Here is a 20,966-nt window from a genome sequence, read left to right as displayed (position 1 = left end):
TAAAAAGAAAAAGCTGAAGTGCTGAAACAATAAGTATTTTCACAAGCTCTTATCCTGGTATTCGGAATAATACTGCATTACTGTGTGTTTTTTACCGTTGATCAGAAAGATCTGAGGTGGAATACAGTTCACATGATTTAGGTTCTTAGTTTAATGCAAGTTAAGGAGGTGTGCAGTAGATTAATTAGTTGCACGATTAGACAGTCCTGGAAAGTAGGCAGATGTAGGCAGGATCTAGACTGGCAAGATCCCATTCTTCATTTACTTTTTTCATCATAAGGGAAAGAACCCTGCTAAGATGTAAATTAGAAGATATCCGTTCTTATCCTAGCATACCTGGTACACAGAGGGAAAGAATTAATGTGCTATTTTGCCTTCTAATTAATATATAACATATTAAACAGGGCAGTTCATAGTTAATGAAGAATACATGTTACTTTCCATACAATGCAATAAATTATTGTTGAAAAATATGAGTTACACAAATATAAAACCACTACACGACAAATACTACAGGGTTAAAATATCAATGTTTTCTTAATTAGCTTGCCTTCTTCATTAGCACTGTGCACAAAGATTGGGCATGTGTCAGAAGATCATTGCAGGAAAAGAAATGAAAACATCTTAAGACTTCTGTGGTACAGGCAATTTGGGAGATGTTAATTTCGTCATCAAGATCAGTGAAAAATCTTTTATCCAAACCATACATTATTATGAAAGAAGGCTGACTTTGGCTGTAACAAAACATGACTATTCTCCAGGTGAAAAAGGCATTAAATAATCCATCCCACAGTGGCACAAAGGAGTAGGAAATGTATTCCATGGAAAGCAGAATGTATCTCAGCAGATGTGCAAAAGACTGATTTTTCCCTGAAACAAATCTTTGTTTGCTTTTATCCCTCCCCCCACCCCTGCCAACAACCTTAAAACCTCAGTGTTACCCCAGGCTGCGTTTAACAGGTCACAAGAACATCCTTTCCTCCAAGACATTCTTTATCAGCGTGAATATAGGCATTATTTTCTCAAAGAGTATATAAAAATTCCTAACAGGCTAATCTGCCTGTTCCATGGTGGTTTTACATTCTATTGTAAAACTGATTCTACCCAAGACAGGAAGAAAACGTTTCATAACGTACTTGCACGAACTAGTGAGAGAAAGGCAAAAATAGGAACAAGAAAATCTAACGGCTTCTATTACTTTTACTTGTACCTTATCGTGTACAGCTTTTTTTTTATGTGCTAAAAATTAATACCACAATTTCTGTTCACATCAACAGCACAAAACTGAGCCCACAAGTCATTTTTCCACAGAAAGGAATATTCGGTATTAGACAAGACAATAATAATTTATGAAATACACTCTGTCTTCAATTGTATCCTGAAGTGAAAAAACATTAGTTGCACTGCAGTATATAATGCATTGAATAGGTTTTCTTCATTCATTTTGGCTTCATTTTGATTTTCTATCTTGTCTGTAAAACTTTGCAAGAATTCAAAATGAACTAATGAAGCTTCAAGCGTTATCTATCTGACATCCAGGAATTAAATTGCTCTCTCAAATAGCAAAATCATTCAAAGCATCACAGCTTTAATGGAATTTTGGATTTCTAAAATAAAAGTGAAATCACAGGTATGGTAACCTGGGTGGGGAAAGAGGTAGAGATTTGGAATGAAACACGTACAAAGGGATATGTGGCCTGCAAAGTGAAGGTTTTACACACCAGCTAAAAAAACCCCACTATGTAAAATGCAGTTGTCGCTGCCGTGGGTGGGTCTTCGTTTGAACTAAACGCTGTCACTCTACGAGCCAACTCAGAAACTCTGCAGCAGTAGGCGCATTAGACTTTTGTTCATGAATATGTACTCTGTGGCTTAAAAGCTGGATAAACTAAATGAAGTAATGAGAGAACACCGTGCATTTGCTTCCATCTGACAGATTCTCCGTTACGTTAACATCTGTGTAAATTCCATTTTACTCTTTCGTTATTAAAATTTGCCTAGTCAATCACGGAAGATGTGAGGTCATCACCTTGTTACTATGCAAATCCATTACAAAATATAATCAGAGCACACAGTGTCTGGTTTGGTTATTTATCATCACTACTACACCCCCCCATAAGATCAATAAACTTGGAAAACACCGAATTCCGTTTCTTCTGCAGCACACTGAATAATCAGCAGCTAGAAAGCTGGGGTAAGTGAATACACTCTGACAATTGGGAATACTCTGGACAGAACACCGCAGGGACATTGCACGGTCAAAAGAAAGTTGAAAAAAATTACACATGGAAGCAGAAAAGGCTTATTTTCTACGGAGCTAGGACCTTGTCAAACCTGTCCTTAAGAATCAGAGACGTAAGTTATTAAGGATCAACTATGTTGTTTTGTTTTCTAAAGGAAAGCCTCCAGTATTTACCACTGCTGTAACATCAGATGATTTGAATTTTCATTACATTTTGATAATTAGGGAACAACTTTCATACGGGCAGAATTACTAGTTATGCGTTTGTCTCGCTGGGACAGCAGGATTTCAGCGGGGTTGGGAGCTCCAGCCTTTACGTCAGCGACGGGCACTGCCGCAGGCTTTTTGAGAGCTGCAAGACGGTGTGTTGAGGTTCTTATATTTTCTCCCATGAGAATTCCGGGCTTTCACAGGAAGGTCAGAGGAAGAAAGAGGAACTTTGTGCTGGATCCGCCTGCTCTAACTGAAAGTTAAGGTTATTTCCACTCCTGCTTCTTGTCTGTCTGCTCTAATTAGACTGGAAGACCTTCAGGAAAGGGAATGTATTTTAGACGTGTTTGCATAGTGTTTCCAGCAATGTTTTCATTTCAGCTGAGGACATTTATATGAGAAAAAGGAGCTGACAGAGAACCAACGATCTTTATCTGAATTGCTTTACCCAGTGGAGACTTGTAGAGATATGAACTTCCCGAGCTCTGTGTGTTCATGGCTTTCTAGTCTTATGTTTCCCCATACTCCAATGCCTTGTCTCCAGGGGTGGTATGCGTCTCCTACTCCTCACTTTGCTAAAATGAATCATGCAGTCCAGGAAAAGGCCACAGACTGTGTATTTGAGGCTTATGGATCTCAGAACTGCAAACTCTATCAAACCATATGCCTTGTAATCCACTTACTGACTAGATAACTCTGTAATCTGCAGTATTTCCAGTTCTTCAGGATCCCCCGCAGGACTTCAGAATGCCATCATCTGGTTATTCCAAACTTACAAAAAAACTCTCCAGTGCATATATTTTTCATAATTTACGGGATTTGTACCGACAGTATTTAAGAGAGGAGATAAATCACTGTTACTAGCTCACCGGTGCCCCCACGTGGTGAGAAAAAACACTTGGTCTAAAGTAGGAAATCGAGCAGCAGGGGGGTGGTGGTGGGAAGGTCATGCTTTTCTCTCGAAATCAAAAACCGCAGCTTTACCCAGTTCGGTCTTAACATCAAGAAAAAGACGGATTTTATTTTTTTTAAAATGTTATAAAGTGAAACATCGCTTTTAAAAAAGGAAAAAAAAAAATCAATTGCATCAAAATGCTGTTTTTAGCAAAAAGCCCTTGCATCATGGGTGATTTAAGCAGTTAAGCACTTAGAACACACAAAACAAACCCCCTTAATTTTTTTAGCCATTGGTGATGAACACATATACATTGCTGTTTTACGTTACTGACTTGAACATACGTTCATGTCTTCTAGCTGGACACAGAATAACTTATGTGTTCTGTTATCATTTTTGAGCACTGCTATAAGACTGTGAAGACGGCCATTTAAATCTGAAAAAAATATCTATTATTTACTGCATTTCTTGAGTCTATACTCATCCCAGCTAAGCATGTTTTGACCTCGAGCTATACAGAGTTAACATTTGTTTCCTTAGGTGGCTGCACTACATTTATATGCAATTTTTGCCCAATTTAAGGTATTTCCTACTGATTGTAGCATTCAAGGACATTCAAGCTTACAGAGGTACAAAGCATATTTATATATCCTTATGGGTTTATACTGCATTTACTCCACCTCTGACACTGCAGCGTAGACATACAGTGTGCACTTAAACAAGTGATAATGCTTACTGGCTCCAGATGTTGCAATAATTACATATTTAAATGTTTAGGGGTGTCCAAAGGGAAACAGTTATGGATGGATGAAGTAATTTTTTTCGTGTCTCCATTTGGCCACTTACAAGGATTCACGCTTTGTGGAAACACTGCATCAGTAAAATGTTAACTAATCACAGCAGAAACCAAAAGAACATGCCTCTAGCGCTACTGGGAAAAGGAAGTGCAATTTAAGACAAAACCATTCATTTTTGACAGAAAGCCGTTCTCTCTGTCAGTTCTCCAGGGCAGAAAATCTTGAATGAAATCTCCCAAAACCTTAATCTAAAGCCTTCTTTATTCTTACATACACGTCATTTCTGTCTCCTTTTAGTGCCAAGGCCAAAACCATATCCGAAATATATCCAAGTCATGCTGAGCTGTCCACCCCCAGGACCTCTTCTAACAGAAAGAATCTGGGCCAGTGCTGTATGAACTTCTCCATCTACTGCAGAACTGTCCCTAATGCATTTGTTGTTCAAACCACTGGTGAGACGCAAACAGATTTTTTTCTCATTCATGCGTTTTTCTAGATTCATTCCACCATCTCAGTTTTATGATGCTGTAAACTCAAATGTGACTTAACTGTTCAGTTGGTTTTTTGCTAGAAAATAGATCAGGTCAAGTCACAAAAACAAAGTGGGGAAAGAAAATGAAAGAAAATTTCTGGGCTGCTGCTTGTCTCTGGAAGCACCTGGTTTCATATTAAGGAATTGTCCAAATAAAAGTCTGCCCCAATGCAGGGGCTATTACTGATAGACACTATGCAAACAGTCTTTAGTGACACAAAGAAATGTTTTTGAACCAGGTGGGTAGAAACCTGCCCTAAGCAGGTGTCAAGTGTCTCTTACACACTTCCTTTGGACTCATCTACAAAGAAGTATCTGTATTTTTCCTCAGTTCAGTCCTACCATATGTGATCTTGACATTACATCGGCTGAATCTGGATCATTTAAGGGACCATATATTGAGCTCTTACAACAGATACAGCCTGCACCAAACATTTCAGATTTTTTAGTTTCTGAGGAAAATACACACTACACAGAACACTTACGTATCATAGAATCACAGAATCATAGAGTACCAGGTTGGAAGGGACCTCAAGGGTCATCTGGTCCGACCTTTCTTGGCAAAAGCACAGACAAGATGGCCCAGCACCCTGTCCAGCTGAATCTTAAAAGTGTCCAATGCTGGGGAATCCACCACTTCCCTGGGGAGATTATTCCAAAGGCTAATTGCTCTCGTGAAAAATTTTCCTCTTGTGCTCAGTTGGAATCTCCCCAGGACTAATCTGTAGTCATCACCCCTCTTCTTTTCCATGTGACTCCTTGTAAAAAAGGAGTCTTCATCTTCTTTGAAGCCACCCTTTAAATACTGGAACATGGTGATAAGGTCTCCCCTAAGCCTTCTTTTCTCAAGGATGAAAAAGGTCAGTTCTCTGAGCCTTTCCTCACGTGGCAGGCTTCCCAGTCCTTTGATCAGCTTTGTGGCCCTTCTCTGGACGCTCTCCAGCCTGTCCACATTTTCTGTATAGCAGAGACCAAAACTGAAGACAGTATTCCAGGTGTGGCCTGACAAGCACTGAGTAGAGTGGGATAATGACTTCTTCATCTCTGCTGGTGATACCTTTGTTGATGCAACCCAGCATCCCATTGGCTTTCTGTGCTGCAGCAGCACACTGTTCACTCACATTGAGCTTGTTGTCCACCAAGACCCCCAGGTCCCTTTCCACAGAGGTGCTCCCCAGCTGGGTAGATCCCAGCCTGTGCAGCACTGCTGGACTATGTTCTCCCACTTGCAAGAATTTACACTTGTCCTTGCTGAACTTCACAAGGTTCTTGTTGGCCCATTCTTCCAGCATATTCAGGTCTTCCTGCAGGGTGGCTCTCCCTTCCGAAGTGTCCACAGAATCACAGAATCTTCATGGTTGGAAAGTACCCTTAAGATCATCGAGTCCAAACAAACAACCTACAATCTCTGCCACTAGAGCATGCCCTGAAGTGCCACATCTAGATGCTTCTTAAATACCTCCAGGGATGGTGGCTCAACCACCTCCCTGGGCAGGCTGTTCCAGTGCCTGACCACTCTTTCAGTAACGTAATTCTTCCTATTATCTAATCTAAACCTCCCCTGCTGCAACTTCAGACCATTTCCTCTGGTCCTGTCATTATTCACCTGGGAGAAGAGGCCAACCCCCACCTCTCTCCAACCTCCTTTCAGGTAGTTGTAGAGGGCAATGAGGTCTCCCCTCAGCCTCCTCTTCTCCAAGCTAAACATGCCCAGCTCCCTCAGCCTCTCCTCATATGACCTGGTCTCCAGACCCCTCACCAGCCTGGTAGCTCTCCTCTGGACACGCTCCAGCACTTCAATGTCCCTCTTGTACAGCAGGGGCCAGAACTGAACACAGCACTCGAGGTGAGGCCTCACCAGTGCCGAGTACAGAGGCACCATCACTTCCCTGCTCCTGCTGGCCACGCTATTCCTCATACAAGCCAGAATGCTGTTGGCCTTCTTGGCCACCTGGGCACACTGCTGGCTCATGCTAAGCTGGCCGTCCACCAGCACCCCCAGGTCCTTTTCTGCTGGGCAGCTTTCCAGCCACTCTTCCCCAAGTCTGTAGCGTTGGCTTGGGGTTGTTGTGACCAAAATGCAGGACGCGGCACTTGGCCTTATTAAACCTCATAGAGTTGGCCTTGGCCCATCGATCCAGCCTGTCCAGGTCCCTCTGTAGAGCCTTCCTACCCTCAAGCAGATCAACACTCCCACCTAGTTTGGTGTCATCTGCAAACTTACTGAGGGTGCACTCAATCCCCTCATCCAGATCATCGATAAAGATATTAAACAAAACTGGCTCCAAAACTGAGCCCTGAGGGACACCACTGGTGACCGGCCACCAAGAGGATTTCACCCCATTAATCACAACTCTCTGTGCATGGCCATCCAGCCAGTTTTTAACCCAGCGAAGAGTATACTTGTCTATGCCATGATTCGCCACCTTCTCCAGGAGAATGCTGTGGGGGACAGTGTCAAAGGCCCTACTCAGTTTCGTATGATCAGCAAACTTCATCAGGGTACACTTGATCCCATCATCCAGATCACTTACGAAGATAATAAACAGCAGTGGGCCCAATATCCATCCCTGGGGGACCCCACTTGTGACAGGTTGACAGTTTGAAAAGGAGCTATTTACCACCACCCCCTGGGTGCAGCCAGTTCCCCACCCACCACACAGACCACTTGTCTAGACTGTAAAGCATCGGTTTCCCTGGGAGGAGGCTGTAAGGAACTCTGTTGAAAGCCTTGGAGAAATCCTGGTAGACGATGTCCACCACTTGCCCCATGTCAGCTTACTTTGTAGCATGTTGGTTAGTGATAGCCTTGGCTGCAGTGATCACAATATGGTGGAGTTTGGGAATGTACATATATTATTTTATACATATAATATATGTAAAAGATATTAAATTGTATTATATATTATATATTTATATATCACACATATTATATATTATTATACATTATATATAATATATATTATTCTATATTATTATATCTCACATCTTATAGATAACATATATATATGTGTTATATAAGTTATATATAACATACACTTACACAAATGGAAGTCGCACAGTGCACAGCAGCCCTAGAGCCCTTGAAAGCCAGTGCTGTCATTTTCTGCAGTATGCAATCCTTACTCAAAAACAACAGCTCAACTATATCAGAATGTAATGTGTTCTTCCTATTCAATTTCTATCAATAACCTTTTGAGGTAACACAAGTAACACAAATTTACCAATGTCTGCCTATTGCCATGAAACTTTCAGGGCAAAATTTTAAAAACAAATTGTCTTTCAAATTCTTTTCAGATAATGAAGTGACCTTATTTTCAGAAACACCCAAAGAGTGAAAAAGCTCAACAATTCTTTGATTTCAGAGTTCATCGCTTTAGAAAATCCAGTATTTTGTTTAGATATTGTATGCACTCCAATTTAATCATTTCAGAATACTGTAGTCATATTTTGAGTTTAAAACTTCAATTTATGAAGAAAATTCCTGACCTGCCTATATAAATGCAAACTTATGTAAACATAAACCATATTTCCAGAAACTATTTTTATAGCCTCAAGACTTCAGCAGTTTGAACTCTGCTGAGTATATCAACAATACAAAACAAATGTTGACTGTTTTGAAGCCTGCCACGACATTATATCAAGGGAGCCTAATTACTGATTATAAGTGGAACAGCTGTTTGTTTTCCTCTGTTTCATTGCTTATGTACATACAGCCTGTTTCTGAGCTCTAATGTGTTTGTGAAAGCCAAAATGCAGCCCTAGAAGACTGCACCAATAGTTCCAACCAAAGCCTGGCTGAAGAGTTGCTTCTACTTCTTTGAACCTATATTTATATTGAAAGCTCTCTAATTCCTTTTTCTCTCAAAAGTCAGGAAGCTTCAGAGAGATTCACTGTGTTTTTGCAGAACAGTGGTTCCCAAATACCTAGGTGGGTCTAGTGTTGGTCTGAGAACATCACCATGAAGGACTAATGAGCTTTGCTAAGCCTGTGGCAGCTTTGTGGGATGCATCAATGGCAGCTGTTAGCGTGGGGTACATTGGGGGTGGGTGGGGAATGAATTCTAGCGATACGTGGAACACTGAGAATTTTCTTAAGTGAGTTTCTGCTACAAGATGATTGGGAACGGTAGGTTTAGTTAAGGACTTAGAGATGCCTCATTAGACTCCAAAATACTTAACAGGAGCATGAGCATGAAACATTACACAAAAGAAGGTGATTTGCACACACCTGAATGAACAGATCAACACGTGGTTGCAAATTATCTCCAATTCTGTAAAAACAGGTATCAGGAAATATTTAGCTGCAAATTTCTTAGCAAAGTAACTGTCTCTAGAACAGGAAACACTGGAGCTCTTACTATGTTTACCTTACACGGAATCTACACGGATATGCTTTCAAGCTAACAGGATCCTTTCGTTCCCGGAAATTAATGGCTTAATAAAGTACTGCTTTTATGTCTAGGTCCATTGAGAAATTGAGTTAAGTAGAAAAGGTGAAGACCCTTATCTTCAAACAGAGTTAACATAGCAACTACATAACTATTATCTTACTGGAGAGGCACAAAAAAATAAAATAAAGGATGGAATTTATTGCTTATTGCTCTGTAATGCTCTGGTACACAAAGTTTCTTAGGTCTCATTATCTTTCCATTTAAAGCAAAGTGTGTAAAGTAGAGGAAAAGAAGTTAGAAGTTAGTAATCACGCAAGTCTGAAGATGACATGGGAGGCTTTGTTTCAGCCCTTTAGCTCAAATCAAACAGTATGCCATTCTGAGTGCCGACAAACCACTGACTTGAGCTATATACTCTGCATTGACAGCTAGAAAGAAGAAAGATACTCTAAGAAGATTTTACCCTGTAACATGCCCAGTAAGTAGAGAGGCAAACTGTCAGGAGCGAGAAATTCTACAACAGAACTTGAAAATTGCTTTGTGGCTGTGGGAAAACTTCTCAGCCTATTTTTTAAAATAGTTACTTGACATTACTAGTTAAATGACTAAAAATTTTCTGACGATGTGTACTTTCCAAGCCGGTATTCTCTAATATTTAGTTGACTAAGACTGATAGTATAGTAATACTGTTGACTAAAATTAAAAGTTATCAGAAAAAAAAAAAAATAAAACAAGTAAAACTCTTAACTGTTCCTCCTGGCTCTTTTCATTTCTACTTGTCAACTTGATCAGTAGATGAAATTGGGCTGGGTGTAGACCGACTATAGCTGACCATAAGATGGTGCTAGTGCTACTGCATTGGTAATAAAAATGGCACTGGTAAAGCAAGAAGGAACCACACAAACATGCTGCTGGGTAACAGCTTCCTTTTCTCATTATTTTTATGAAAGGCATTTGCTGAGGGTCCAGTAACAAGAACGCATCAGTTCTTGCACAAGTTTCTATAACGGCAGAACATCTTGTAGAAAGGGAGCTCACAGCGGGAAAAGAAAGTGAAAGAGCTACCTTTTCGGCCTAACAAATGTCATTCATGCTTGAGATAGCTGGACACCTCGTAAAAAAAAAATAGATCTAATTTAGAAAAGACTCATCCCTGTTTTCTGTTCTAATGTACTGTGAAATTCATGAAACAGAAATAATTGCAACTGTAGATAGAGACAGCATCTTTCTAGTAAAAAGCAGAGAAGTTCCCCTAAAGCATGCTTGTTCTTTGAAGTGATACCTTCTCCAGTCACGAACAGAAATTAAAGATGGAAATGAGTAGTCCTGAATTTTCCCTCTGTGTTGCAATGGTAGTCATACGTATTAGCCAGTACATTAACACTTGTATACACATACGTACATACACACACACAGAGCATACGTGCATATGGTGTATATTTTCAACATCTGCCTAAATATTCCACAACAGAACATGGCTGTATGGAGACTCTTGAAACTCTGCTCAGCTGGAAGAATTTTCAAAATCAGCCAAGGGCACTACTGTGAACTCAAGGCATCTTCCACCTAGGCTTCCTGTTTCTCTTCTGAAGTACAAAGACAATATTTTTTCCCAAGTATTTCAACTTTGGAAAAGTATATGCTTTCCTTAAAAATTAATTTCATTTATTCTACATTTTGAAAGTTGCAGTTAAAAATCAGGAGGAGATAAAGGATTCATTTGCATTTAAATGTACTGGAATTTGGCAAAAATACCAACACTGCAAGACAAAGAGATTGTCAGTAACGATAATTACAGGGGTCACAAATAAGCTTTCTAATTAAGCTATTGTGTCTTTTCTTTCCGCGAAGACGTCTATTCAACTTTTCTCGCAGGCCTATGTCTACTTCACAGTGTTTTTCGACACAGCTCTCCCTTGACCCCTCTTTCCCAGCTGAAAATTCATTTTCATCATCAGCTTTGTGAAGTCCTACCTGCACAGGACGACCATCTTCTTGGCCAATCATGTTCCTCCAGTCCTGCAGCGACCGCTGGAGGCTGTCCAGCCCGGTCTCCCAAAGCCTCACACCGCCTCCCATGTCCACGGTAACCAAACCTACTTTGCCCAGTGGTGCCAACAAGGCATCGGCATCCGAGATCTTGGAGAGCCAGGATGTATAAGGAGAGAGAGATTGTGATCTGAAAAACAAGAATTAACGTGATCTTTCTTGAATCTGCAATTAAAAAGAGGATGAGTATTTCTGTAGTTAAGGTGGCAATTAAATGAAATTACATCCTCATTCTATGAAAGACTATAACTAAGCCCTGCAGACTCACAATTTTATCTGAAACATTCCACCTACTGAAAGCGCATGCGATCGAAAGATACTTGTCAGTATAAAAAGCAGTATAAAAGACCAGGCTGAAAGGGAATGTGTTGCCTAGCCCCCTGCTGTATCTCATCTATCTGAAGAAAATCAGTCTTTACAAAAAACCCACAAAGAATATGAAAAATTTAAAAATGCGTTATAGAAAAATGCAAAACTACAAAAGAAACAGGAGAGAACACGACCTGGGCACTGAGGAAAATACCTTTCCATCAGCTTAATGTAACACCTTTCTCTAGTGCTTTAATAAAAAATGAAGATTTAAAAACTCATTTAAAAACGGCACATCTTTATGCACAGAGAATCTCAGCACTGTTTTAAGCAGTCAACTTGCAGACAAAAATTTACTGCTGAAACAGAGGGCCTAATAGCTATGTAATACAAAGGGGAATTTATATAAAGTAGGAAAGATTATAGATAATAATAGAAAGGTTATTAGATTGTAGCATAGAACTATTCATCCATATGAAAAGTCACTTTATTTACCAGTTCTTAATGAAGTAAATTTTAAAATCTGGACTTCCGCTCAGATTTGCTATAAATAGCTTAAATTGTCATACTAGGTTAATGGTCATGATGTTAAAATTTGGCTTTGTAATTTTTGTAATTTCTTGTAAAATCCTAGTATAAAATAAAGTGTGATTCACTACTATTTCTATGTTAATGCCTTACACTTTTGGATGACTGCGTAAGACGTAGGCCAATGGATCAATTATAAAATGGTAAACAGTCCAAAATTAATTCTCTGTTAATTAAAATATTCCACAGATGATTAATGAAGCAGAATTATTTAAATAGGAATTAATTAATATGGTCAAAACCAACATCTAATGGATAGAATAAAAAAACCATAAGAGTATAAAATTCCTTATGTGTGGGCTTCATACATGTGCTATTTAAACATGCAAAGCTGAGAGACTGCTATTTAAAAGAAAAGCCTTTATTATTATTGCAGTGGAAAACGAAAATGTGTAATTAAAATATATGTTTATATCATAAAATATTTGCAAATATGCTCCACAAGGGTGAGAGATTGATGTTAAAACCATACAGAACCATCCAGAAGCCACACAGCTTGGCTATTCTAAGGTATCACGCAAGATACTTGTCTATCATGCAAGATAATTGTGAGGGAATGTATATTTTCCAAAGAGAGAACCAAAACACAGAGAAGCTCAAGTTATTTTCAAGGTGAATTTTATATTGGACCAGAACTTGATTGCTGGTTTCCTAACACCTAGATCTGCCTATCTCTTTAGACCCCCAAAGGCAGAGAAAAAGGAGAAGAAAATCAAGAGCAAAACGAAATGAAAGACAGTGGAGGATAAAGCGGGTGAAGAGGGGGAAAGAGCAAAGGGAATGAAAATCAGAAGGTAAAGCTACCTTTCATATTTACTAATTAATTGCTACATTTTCATTGGTATCACCTAGTAAACAGATAAAAAATGCTGACAAAAATATGCTACGACAGTTGCAGAAATTTACACACTAAGTATGAATTATTCTTACTTTCCACATCAGAAATATTTGCTTATCCTGAAGTAATAATACACACTAAATTCTCTTTGCTCTTCCTGTAAGACAGAGAGGCTGCTCTAATCACTAAAATCAGTTACCTAGGAATAGCAATGTATTTGATTTTCTTTGAGTTAAGATCTGTTACTTCCAAGTATCCAGCCGCTTGTGGAGGAGTGACATCTGAAAATAAACAAACACGTTATTTTTCTGCTTCGTGATTAACTGGTTATTGCATTTGCATTTAATAGATTAAATTTAAACATTTCATTATACAGTACCTGTCAGAAAATGATAAGCTTTCACATTCAACACAGAAGTATAACTTGCAAATACAGAATTGTTTTACTATCATTATAGTGAGCAACAAGACAGGCACAATTATATAAAGAATAATACATTTGTATAGCCAAAGTCAATATTAGACATAAATGTAGCCCTACTCACAAAAGCACTAATCAGGCATTAATGCAGTCCCTAACTCACTGCTTCTACCTGCCACTGACGATGTCAGCTGTACATCTGACTTTAAAAGCATATTGAGGAACACTTCAAAACATTATGCTTATGATTCCCACTTGCAAATTTCTCAAGAATATTAACCTAAATCTTATTGCCTTAAATTGAACCACTCTTTTTGCAGGTAGAGTCTCAGTATGCAAAGATTTTTTAACTCCATAGTAAATAGCCGTAGACTGTCAGACATTTAATATTCTGTTTATAGACAGTTTAATGAATACAGCTAATACCAAGTCTAGATTTCCTTCTGAAACATCTCCTTGAAATGAAGGAGAGCCTGATGTTACCTGCAGAAGTGTTGATGCATGCATACAGCACACACAGAAAAGACCAGAACAATCCTCAGTATAAGGCGATCTAATATTCAAACGAGTACGAGGAATAACGACAGCAGCCCTTTATGCATATCTCCTGTATCTACATAGCTATAGTATGCATATCTACAGTAGGACATCTGTTGACTTCACTCATCTTCATAAAAATGGAAATATCAAACACATCGAGAAGAGGAAAAAAAAGTCTGGAAAAATGCAGGTTTGTGGGCCACAGAGCACTTTTTGTTTCGCTCACAGTTTGTTACTGTTTTAAAATGTGCTCTTTCTTTAGGCAGCAATGGAGGATAAGATAAACATTAAAAATTCTGATGAAGATCTAGAACATAGAGCTGATACTGCACTGGAAGGGGTAGAACTGTGGGATAAGAAAAACTAAATTAATAAATTAGAGGGAGAACACAAATTAAACAAATTAAATTATAAAAAGACAAAGGATTGCAGAGAAGGAAGCTGAAGAAAAGGTAATCAAATGTTTAAATGCAACACAGGAACAACTGGCCAGGCCCCAGAACTGCAGTCAAGAATCCTACGATGAAACGTGAACATCAGATCTAAATAAGTGCAGTTTGTTCCTCTTTTGCCGAAGCCTGATGGAGAAGAATAGCTATGCACAGCTCTAGACATCCAACTTTAAGGAAAACATAGGCACACGAAATAGTCTTGGGTGTGAAAAAGAGGTTAGAACAGAAGACAAATGTAAGGAATTGATTTTGTTTTTTTGTCTAAAAAGAGACTTTTTTTTTTTTTTTTTTGAAAAACACATGTCCCATAATATCTAAAAGATTCTTACAAAGAGAGCAATATTACCCTGACTGAGTGGAGGTGACATGAACTATACAGGTTTTTTTACAGCAGAAGAAGCTGGATACTAGGAAAAGCCTTTCTTATACAAGGAGAGTGAAGCATTGCAACAGGCCAATTGTTCAACAAACACCAGTTAAGAACAATCTAAACATGTGTCATCCTGTCCTAATATAAACAGGTGGACCAGATGATGTGTTGAGGTTATTCCCGTAACTGTGTGTGTGTTATACTACATGTCGTTCCAGTTACTGTCACACTAACATAGATACACACTCAGCAACAAACTGTTATTTTATATTCATATATGGAAAGTGCTGAGAATCCCAGTAAATATTTGCTCTCAAGTAGCCCTCATTTCTATAGCTTTGTTTTTAGAATAAACACTAACACTTATTTGCTGGATTCTGCCATCATCCCTTGTCTGAGTTTGTATTTTGCAGCCATACGTCTATTTGGCAGTTTGGGGGAAATTATTACTATGTGTCTTTTCAAACACAACTATTAGCCTGGTTTACAGTTCAAATAAAACATAAAGGAAATTACTTCTTTGCTTGTTGTTCCTGGAACAGTTTCAGTAATACATACTGGAGTATACTAGGCTTTGGCTGAGTACTTTGAATTATTAATAGAAATGGAAGGCTGTGTGCCAGAACTGACCAGTTGAGCAAGAAGATGAGAAAGAAAGCCTGACAGATACACAAACGGAAGCAAGAATATGAAACGACTTCTCAAAGGGAACATAAGGATTAGTGCAAGAACTTCAAGGGAATGCCACGTACTCGATTTTTATGCCTTTGCTTCACTACACCATCTCCCAGGAAAGGATACAAAGACTTATGAATGAAGCCTTATACAACTTCTGTAGGTAAGTAACTACAGGTTTCCAATGGAGAAACAGCAGCGCAGAATCGCCAAATATCCAAAGGCCCCCATGACTTATGCAGCACAGTCAGGAACAAGCAACACTGAATCTCCAAGGGACCAAGACTGTTAAGCAGCCAATGGTAGCAGTTAAATGTGCATTCAATTAAATATTCTGTCAGTTAGTGAGATTGAGGGGCAAAGTCCAGAAGAAACAATAGCCCAGCAGAGAGGGCTGCAAATAGTGGATCTCAAATGGGTACAGTAAGGACTAGTACCTTATAATCTCACCTTCCAAGTGAGTACAAGAATCACAGAATTACAGAATCACAGAATGGTAGGGGTTGGAAGGGACTTCTGGAGATCATCTAGTCCAACCCCCCTGCCAGAGCAGGGTCACCTACAGCAGGTTGCACAGGAACGCGTCCAGGCGGGTTTGGAATGTCTCCAGTTAGAGACTCCACCACCTCTCTGGGCATCCTGTTCCAGTGCTCTGCCACCCTCAAAGTCAAGAAGCTCCTCCTCATGTTTAGGTGGAACTTCCTATGCTCAAGTTTGTGCCCATTACCTCTTGTCCCGTCACTGGGCACCACTGAAAAGAGCCTGGCCCCATCCTCCTGACACCCACCCTTTAAGTATTTATAAGCGTTGATAAGATCCCCCCTCAGCCGTCTTTTTTCTAGACTGCAGAGACCCAAATCCTTCAGCCTTTCTTCATAGGAGAGGTGTTTCAGTCCCCTAATCATCTTGGTAGCCCTTTGCTGCACCCTCTCCAGCAGTTCCCTGTCCCTCTTGAACCAGGGAGCCCAGAACTGGACACAGTACTCCAGGTGCGGCCTCACCAAGGCAGAATAGAGGGGGAGGATGACCTCCCTCCACCTGCTGGCCACACTCTTCTTGATGTAACCCAGGATGCCATTGGCCTTCTTGGCCACAAGGGCACATTGCTGGCTCATGGTCATCCTGTTGCCCACCAGGACTCCCAGGTCTCCTTCCACCGAGCTGCTCTCCAGCAGGTCAGCCCCCAACCTGTACTGGTGCATGGGGTTATTCCTCCCCAGGTGCAGCACCATACACTTGCCCTTGTTGAATTTCATGAGGTTCCTCTTTGCCCAACTCTCCAGCCTGTCCAGGTCTCTCTGTATGGCAGCCCAGCCTTCCGGTGTGTCAGCCACCCCCCCCAGCTTGGTGTCATCAGCAAACTTGCTGAGGGTGCACTCTATCCCCTCATCCAGGTCGTTGATGAATATATTGAAGAGGACTGGACCCGGTACTGACCCCTGGGGAACACCACTTGTCACTGACCTCCAACTAGACTGTGCCCCTAATCACGACCCTCTGAATGTGTGTCTCTTTTCTTCTGTCTTCCCATTTTCACTTGGAAAAATTTTGGATTCATGCCACAACAATGGCAATGCTAGGTCCTTCTAATAGCACACCTCGTATTTTCCTCAAGTCACCAATCAGTTCCAATCTAGGGGCTTCTTAAGCTGAATGTGGTGTCTCTTTTTATTTAGTAACTTTCTATGAGTTTGTCATTTTCCTTTGGATCCCATGTTTCAGCACTCACAACATTCTTTGGGAAGAGGTTTCACAGGTTGGTTCATTGCTCTGTGAAGAACCACCTCTTTTTGTTTGTTTTGATGAAGTTCCAACTAGCTTCATTAGCTAGCCCCTAACTCTGGTACCCAGTGTAAAATTGTTGCTTTTTCCATATCTCCATGCCCTACATGTTCTTATAGAACTCCACCATATGCCCCTTTCCTGATCTTGTCTCCACATGCAGGAGGTTTGGCCAATGTAATCTTGCTCATCCTCGTTGCCCTTTTCTGAACTTATCCCAGTTCAGCATTCTCCCACCTTCAGAAAGAGGAGCAAAACTACACGGTGTTAAGGACACATGGATTTACAGAACAACACAAAGATGTTATCTGTTTTTCTCTGTTTCTTCCCTAGTAATTCTTAACATTTCATTTGCTTTTTTGACTGCTACTGAGCTTTGGACTGATATTTTAATGAAATGCTATCATAACCCCAAAATCATGCTCTTGAGATGTACTGACCAGCCCCACCATTTTAGACATAGAATTTGGACTCTGCTCTTTCTTTCTTCCTTCATGTACGCTATATTTATCTATACTGAATTTCATCTGCCATTTCTATTGCAGTCAGCATTGTAGTCCTCCTGTAATCCTTCATGGTGAATCCTTTCTACCATGAATAATAACCAGTATCATTAGCAAACACTGCCACCTCACTGTTCATTCATTTTTCCATTTTTTCCACGACTATGCTGAGTAGCACAGGTCTCTGTAGGACTCCACTTGTAGCTCTTCCTCCACTAGAAGAGTTGACCATTAACTGATAAATGGAAATGTCTGAAGTCCTGAAAAAAGGCTATGGAATAGAAAACGTAGAGTCTTCCTCGGGTCCAATTTAATTCTGTCAGTAAGGTCATATTAAACATGATTCAGATAAGATCAATTTTCGTACTTCATAAATTAAAACATCATTTAGGAAAGAAAAATCAATGATAATGATCTTCAAGAAGGCCTTAAATCATTCAGCTTAAATGGCTATAAAGCACTCTACAAACTATAGCTCATAAAATTTTCTATAAATTTAAAGCTATCAATCACTATTCATGATTATATTTCACCACAGTTGAGGGGAAAAAAAAAAAAAGCTATCTTGTTCAGCTAGAACAACAGATATTAATTAAACTGCTTGGTCAGACAGAAGCCAATTCTCAGACAGATAATTTATTCAGATCACTGGTATCCATGATTCATGAAGAATGTCCCTTGGTTTTTAATTATATTAATCTAGCATTATAATGTGTTACATACCACAGCAACTTAAAAGATGTTTAGAAGTAACTGTCAGGTTAACTGTTAGGTACCATTTGGAAGCATGGTATCCCTCCCTCACTCCCAAACGAATAAACTAATTTTATCAAAAGCTCAGAAGATTTACCTGTGGAATTTTTACACCATCCACTTCAGGGTTAGGTTTGGGTTTTTTTTTAATGTGAAGGCCTAAAAAAAATTACGCAGTCTGACCCTTCAGCAGTTTATAAAGTATGAGAAGATTACAGCCTGAAGTGGTATACCTAGTTCCAAGATCATCATGCTAACTCTAACCTATTATTAAGTTTAATCTTTTTAAAAGCTAACCTTTTCTTGACAAATATAGGTAACTTCTATTTTCCACCCTGTTTACATCCTTGACTTTGTTTCTTTAGTCAAGTAAATGTTTTATCCTTTTAGTAATAAATAAAAGGATTTCTCTACACAGGTAAGTTAATCTGTGTTAAATGAGGGCAGACAAATTACATCATTTATTTTATAAAAGGGAGTTGATTTGGAATAAAAAATTTATTCTGGGTCAGAGAGTTCATATACAGAACAAATCAGGAACAGCTTCTTGTGCTGACTTCAAAAAAATCTACCGTTCTACCATATACAAATATTTTCTGAGGTTTCTCTTTTGATACTGACCTTTCCTTGGAGATTTCTAGAGGTAATTAATGCAAAACTCACAAAGCCTGTTATTTAGCACTAATTGGTATATTTTCAGTTATCGGCTGAAGAAGCTAAAGACACAATGATAACATAAAGCTTGGCACGGTAGCACAAATAAGTCTGAGGTCTGTAGTCTATACCTGCTTTATTAGTGTGTAAAAGGAGGATGCTTTTGGGGTATGTGAATGTTGCTCACACAACGCTCTCTTGGACAAGAGAACTAAAAAGCCTGGGCCTCTTCAGTTTGGAGAGAAGGTCGATGTGACTGAAGGTTACAAAGTCACGAAGGTGATGGTTAAGGTGATGCAGAACTGTGATTCACCCAAGCCTGCAATGATAGAACGAGGGGCTCTTGATAAACCTCGTAGGAGATCAGTTGATGACAGAGAGTAGTGAACTTGTGAGCTTGCTCTGGAGACACACAAGTTCAAAGAGGGACCAGACAAACTTGTGGACAACAGGTCCATAAAACAAGATTTCAAGGCTGAGGCAGGGATGCCCCCTGCAACATCCCTAATAAAATTACTGCAAATGTTGAGAAAGTATGAAGGGGAAGACGGAGAAGTGGTCAGGCTCACATGCATTCCTGAAATAACCTCTATTGGCCCTGCTGCAGACAGAATACCGAGCGAGATGGACAACAGGTTTGTCTTATCACTGTGTGTCTGCGTGGCACTGAGCAGAGGCTGGAAGTACTGGTGAAGGACGATTGCTGAACTGGAATGATCATATTCCTGTAGCTGGTTCCCAGTGAGGACAGAGGGAGATCCCATCCACTGGGATATTCACAGTGTAGGTAGCCCGTTAATTCCTCAGAAATATAATTCATCATGTTAATAAGATCCAAATTAATTTTAAAAATGAGTGCAACTAACTCTCAAATGCTTGCTTTGTGATTATTTAAAAACATTTTGGAAAAATTCATGAGTGATTGCAGTTTACAAAACAAAACCAAGTGTGCACAGTTGTTGCAGCACAAGTATATGAACCTCTTACCTTTTGGGTAAATGTCTTTCAAAGGCACATCTCCAGGTGCTAAAATTCTGACTATTTGATTAGAAGCCAATAAAGTCGCACAATTGGTTTGTTTTGCAGCTCCTGTTTTCCTCCGGGCTCCATAATAAAACGGATCAGAAGGAGAAGCACGTTTGTGACTCAGAGAGGAGTTTCTTTTCCAGCTATACACTTCACTAGGAGACTGCAAGAGAGAAGGAGTCTAGTGAACAAAATGTTACTATTATTGAGCCTAAGAACAAGTGTTTCTTGATAAGTTCCACTTCTTATCTAATTTCAAAACAAATGTGGCTACTGTGGTTCACTCTCATGTCACCACATGACAAGGAAAAGACCTGGATTATTTTGTCATTAAAAACTCCTATAGGTGTGAAAAACAACGGACTGCCTACACAAGTTTTAGGAATTGAGACTCTTTGAATATCTGAAGCTGAATCGACGTATTTTTTCATGTTGAACCAGGAACAGAAAGCACCACAAACAGATATTTCAGTAATGAATTCAAAGCTAGACATTAAGGCTGGGATTTGACTCCTGGATCAGAGACATAAATGTAGGTGTCCACATCTGAGCCAGAGTTCTTCGTCTCCCGCTATAGGCAGTAGAGCCTAGAGAATAAATCAGCCCATCTTGAAGAAGCCCTCTACGTTTGGTCATCTGAGCATTGCTACTATGAATAAAAGCTCAGATACCTTGTTCCTACTAAACACCTACACCATAAACACTGAATCTGAAGTTTTGTCCCACCTCCCTCACATTCACCTTTAGCACCCCCTCTTTGACGTTCACACAGAGATTTAAAACCATGTATAAGGAAAGACAAGGCCTCAGTCTAAATCAAGGAGAGCAAAACGCTTCATCACCAGTGTTGGTATTGAAGTGTGTAGCATCTTTACTACTCCCTCCTCTAGACTAACTCCTTTTTCCAGCAATAAACTCACATCTATTATAAATGGT

The 20,966-nt window shown here is 39.6% G+C and overlaps 1 protein-coding gene across 2 annotated transcripts in view; it reads right to left on the bottom strand.

The window, feature by feature from the left end:
- The window catches only part of VWA8 (von Willebrand factor A domain containing 8), a 204,453-nt gene that overhangs the window by 37,483 nt on the left and 146,004 nt on the right, over positions 1-20,966 (bottom strand). For both annotated transcript variants that reach the window (XM_063335017.1, XM_063335028.1), the window contains exons 35-37: positions 19,992-20,193; positions 13,054-13,135; positions 11,045-11,249 (exon numbers count right to left, since the gene is read on the bottom strand). In XM_063335017.1, coding sequence (XP_063191087.1) covers positions 11,045-11,249; positions 13,054-13,135; positions 19,992-20,193 — 489 coding nt within the window. The remainder of the gene's footprint in view (positions 1-11,044; positions 11,250-13,053; positions 13,136-19,991; positions 20,194-20,966) is intronic.

The sequence above is a fragment of the Chroicocephalus ridibundus genome, chromosome 1, assembly GCF_963924245.1.
Source record: "Chroicocephalus ridibundus chromosome 1, bChrRid1.1, whole genome shotgun sequence".
NCBI classification, from domain to species: Eukaryota; Metazoa; Chordata; class Aves; order Charadriiformes; family Laridae; genus Chroicocephalus; species Chroicocephalus ridibundus.
The sequence above is the reverse complement of the archived record's forward strand: the minus strand, read 5'-3'. Positions and strand labels throughout refer to the sequence as shown.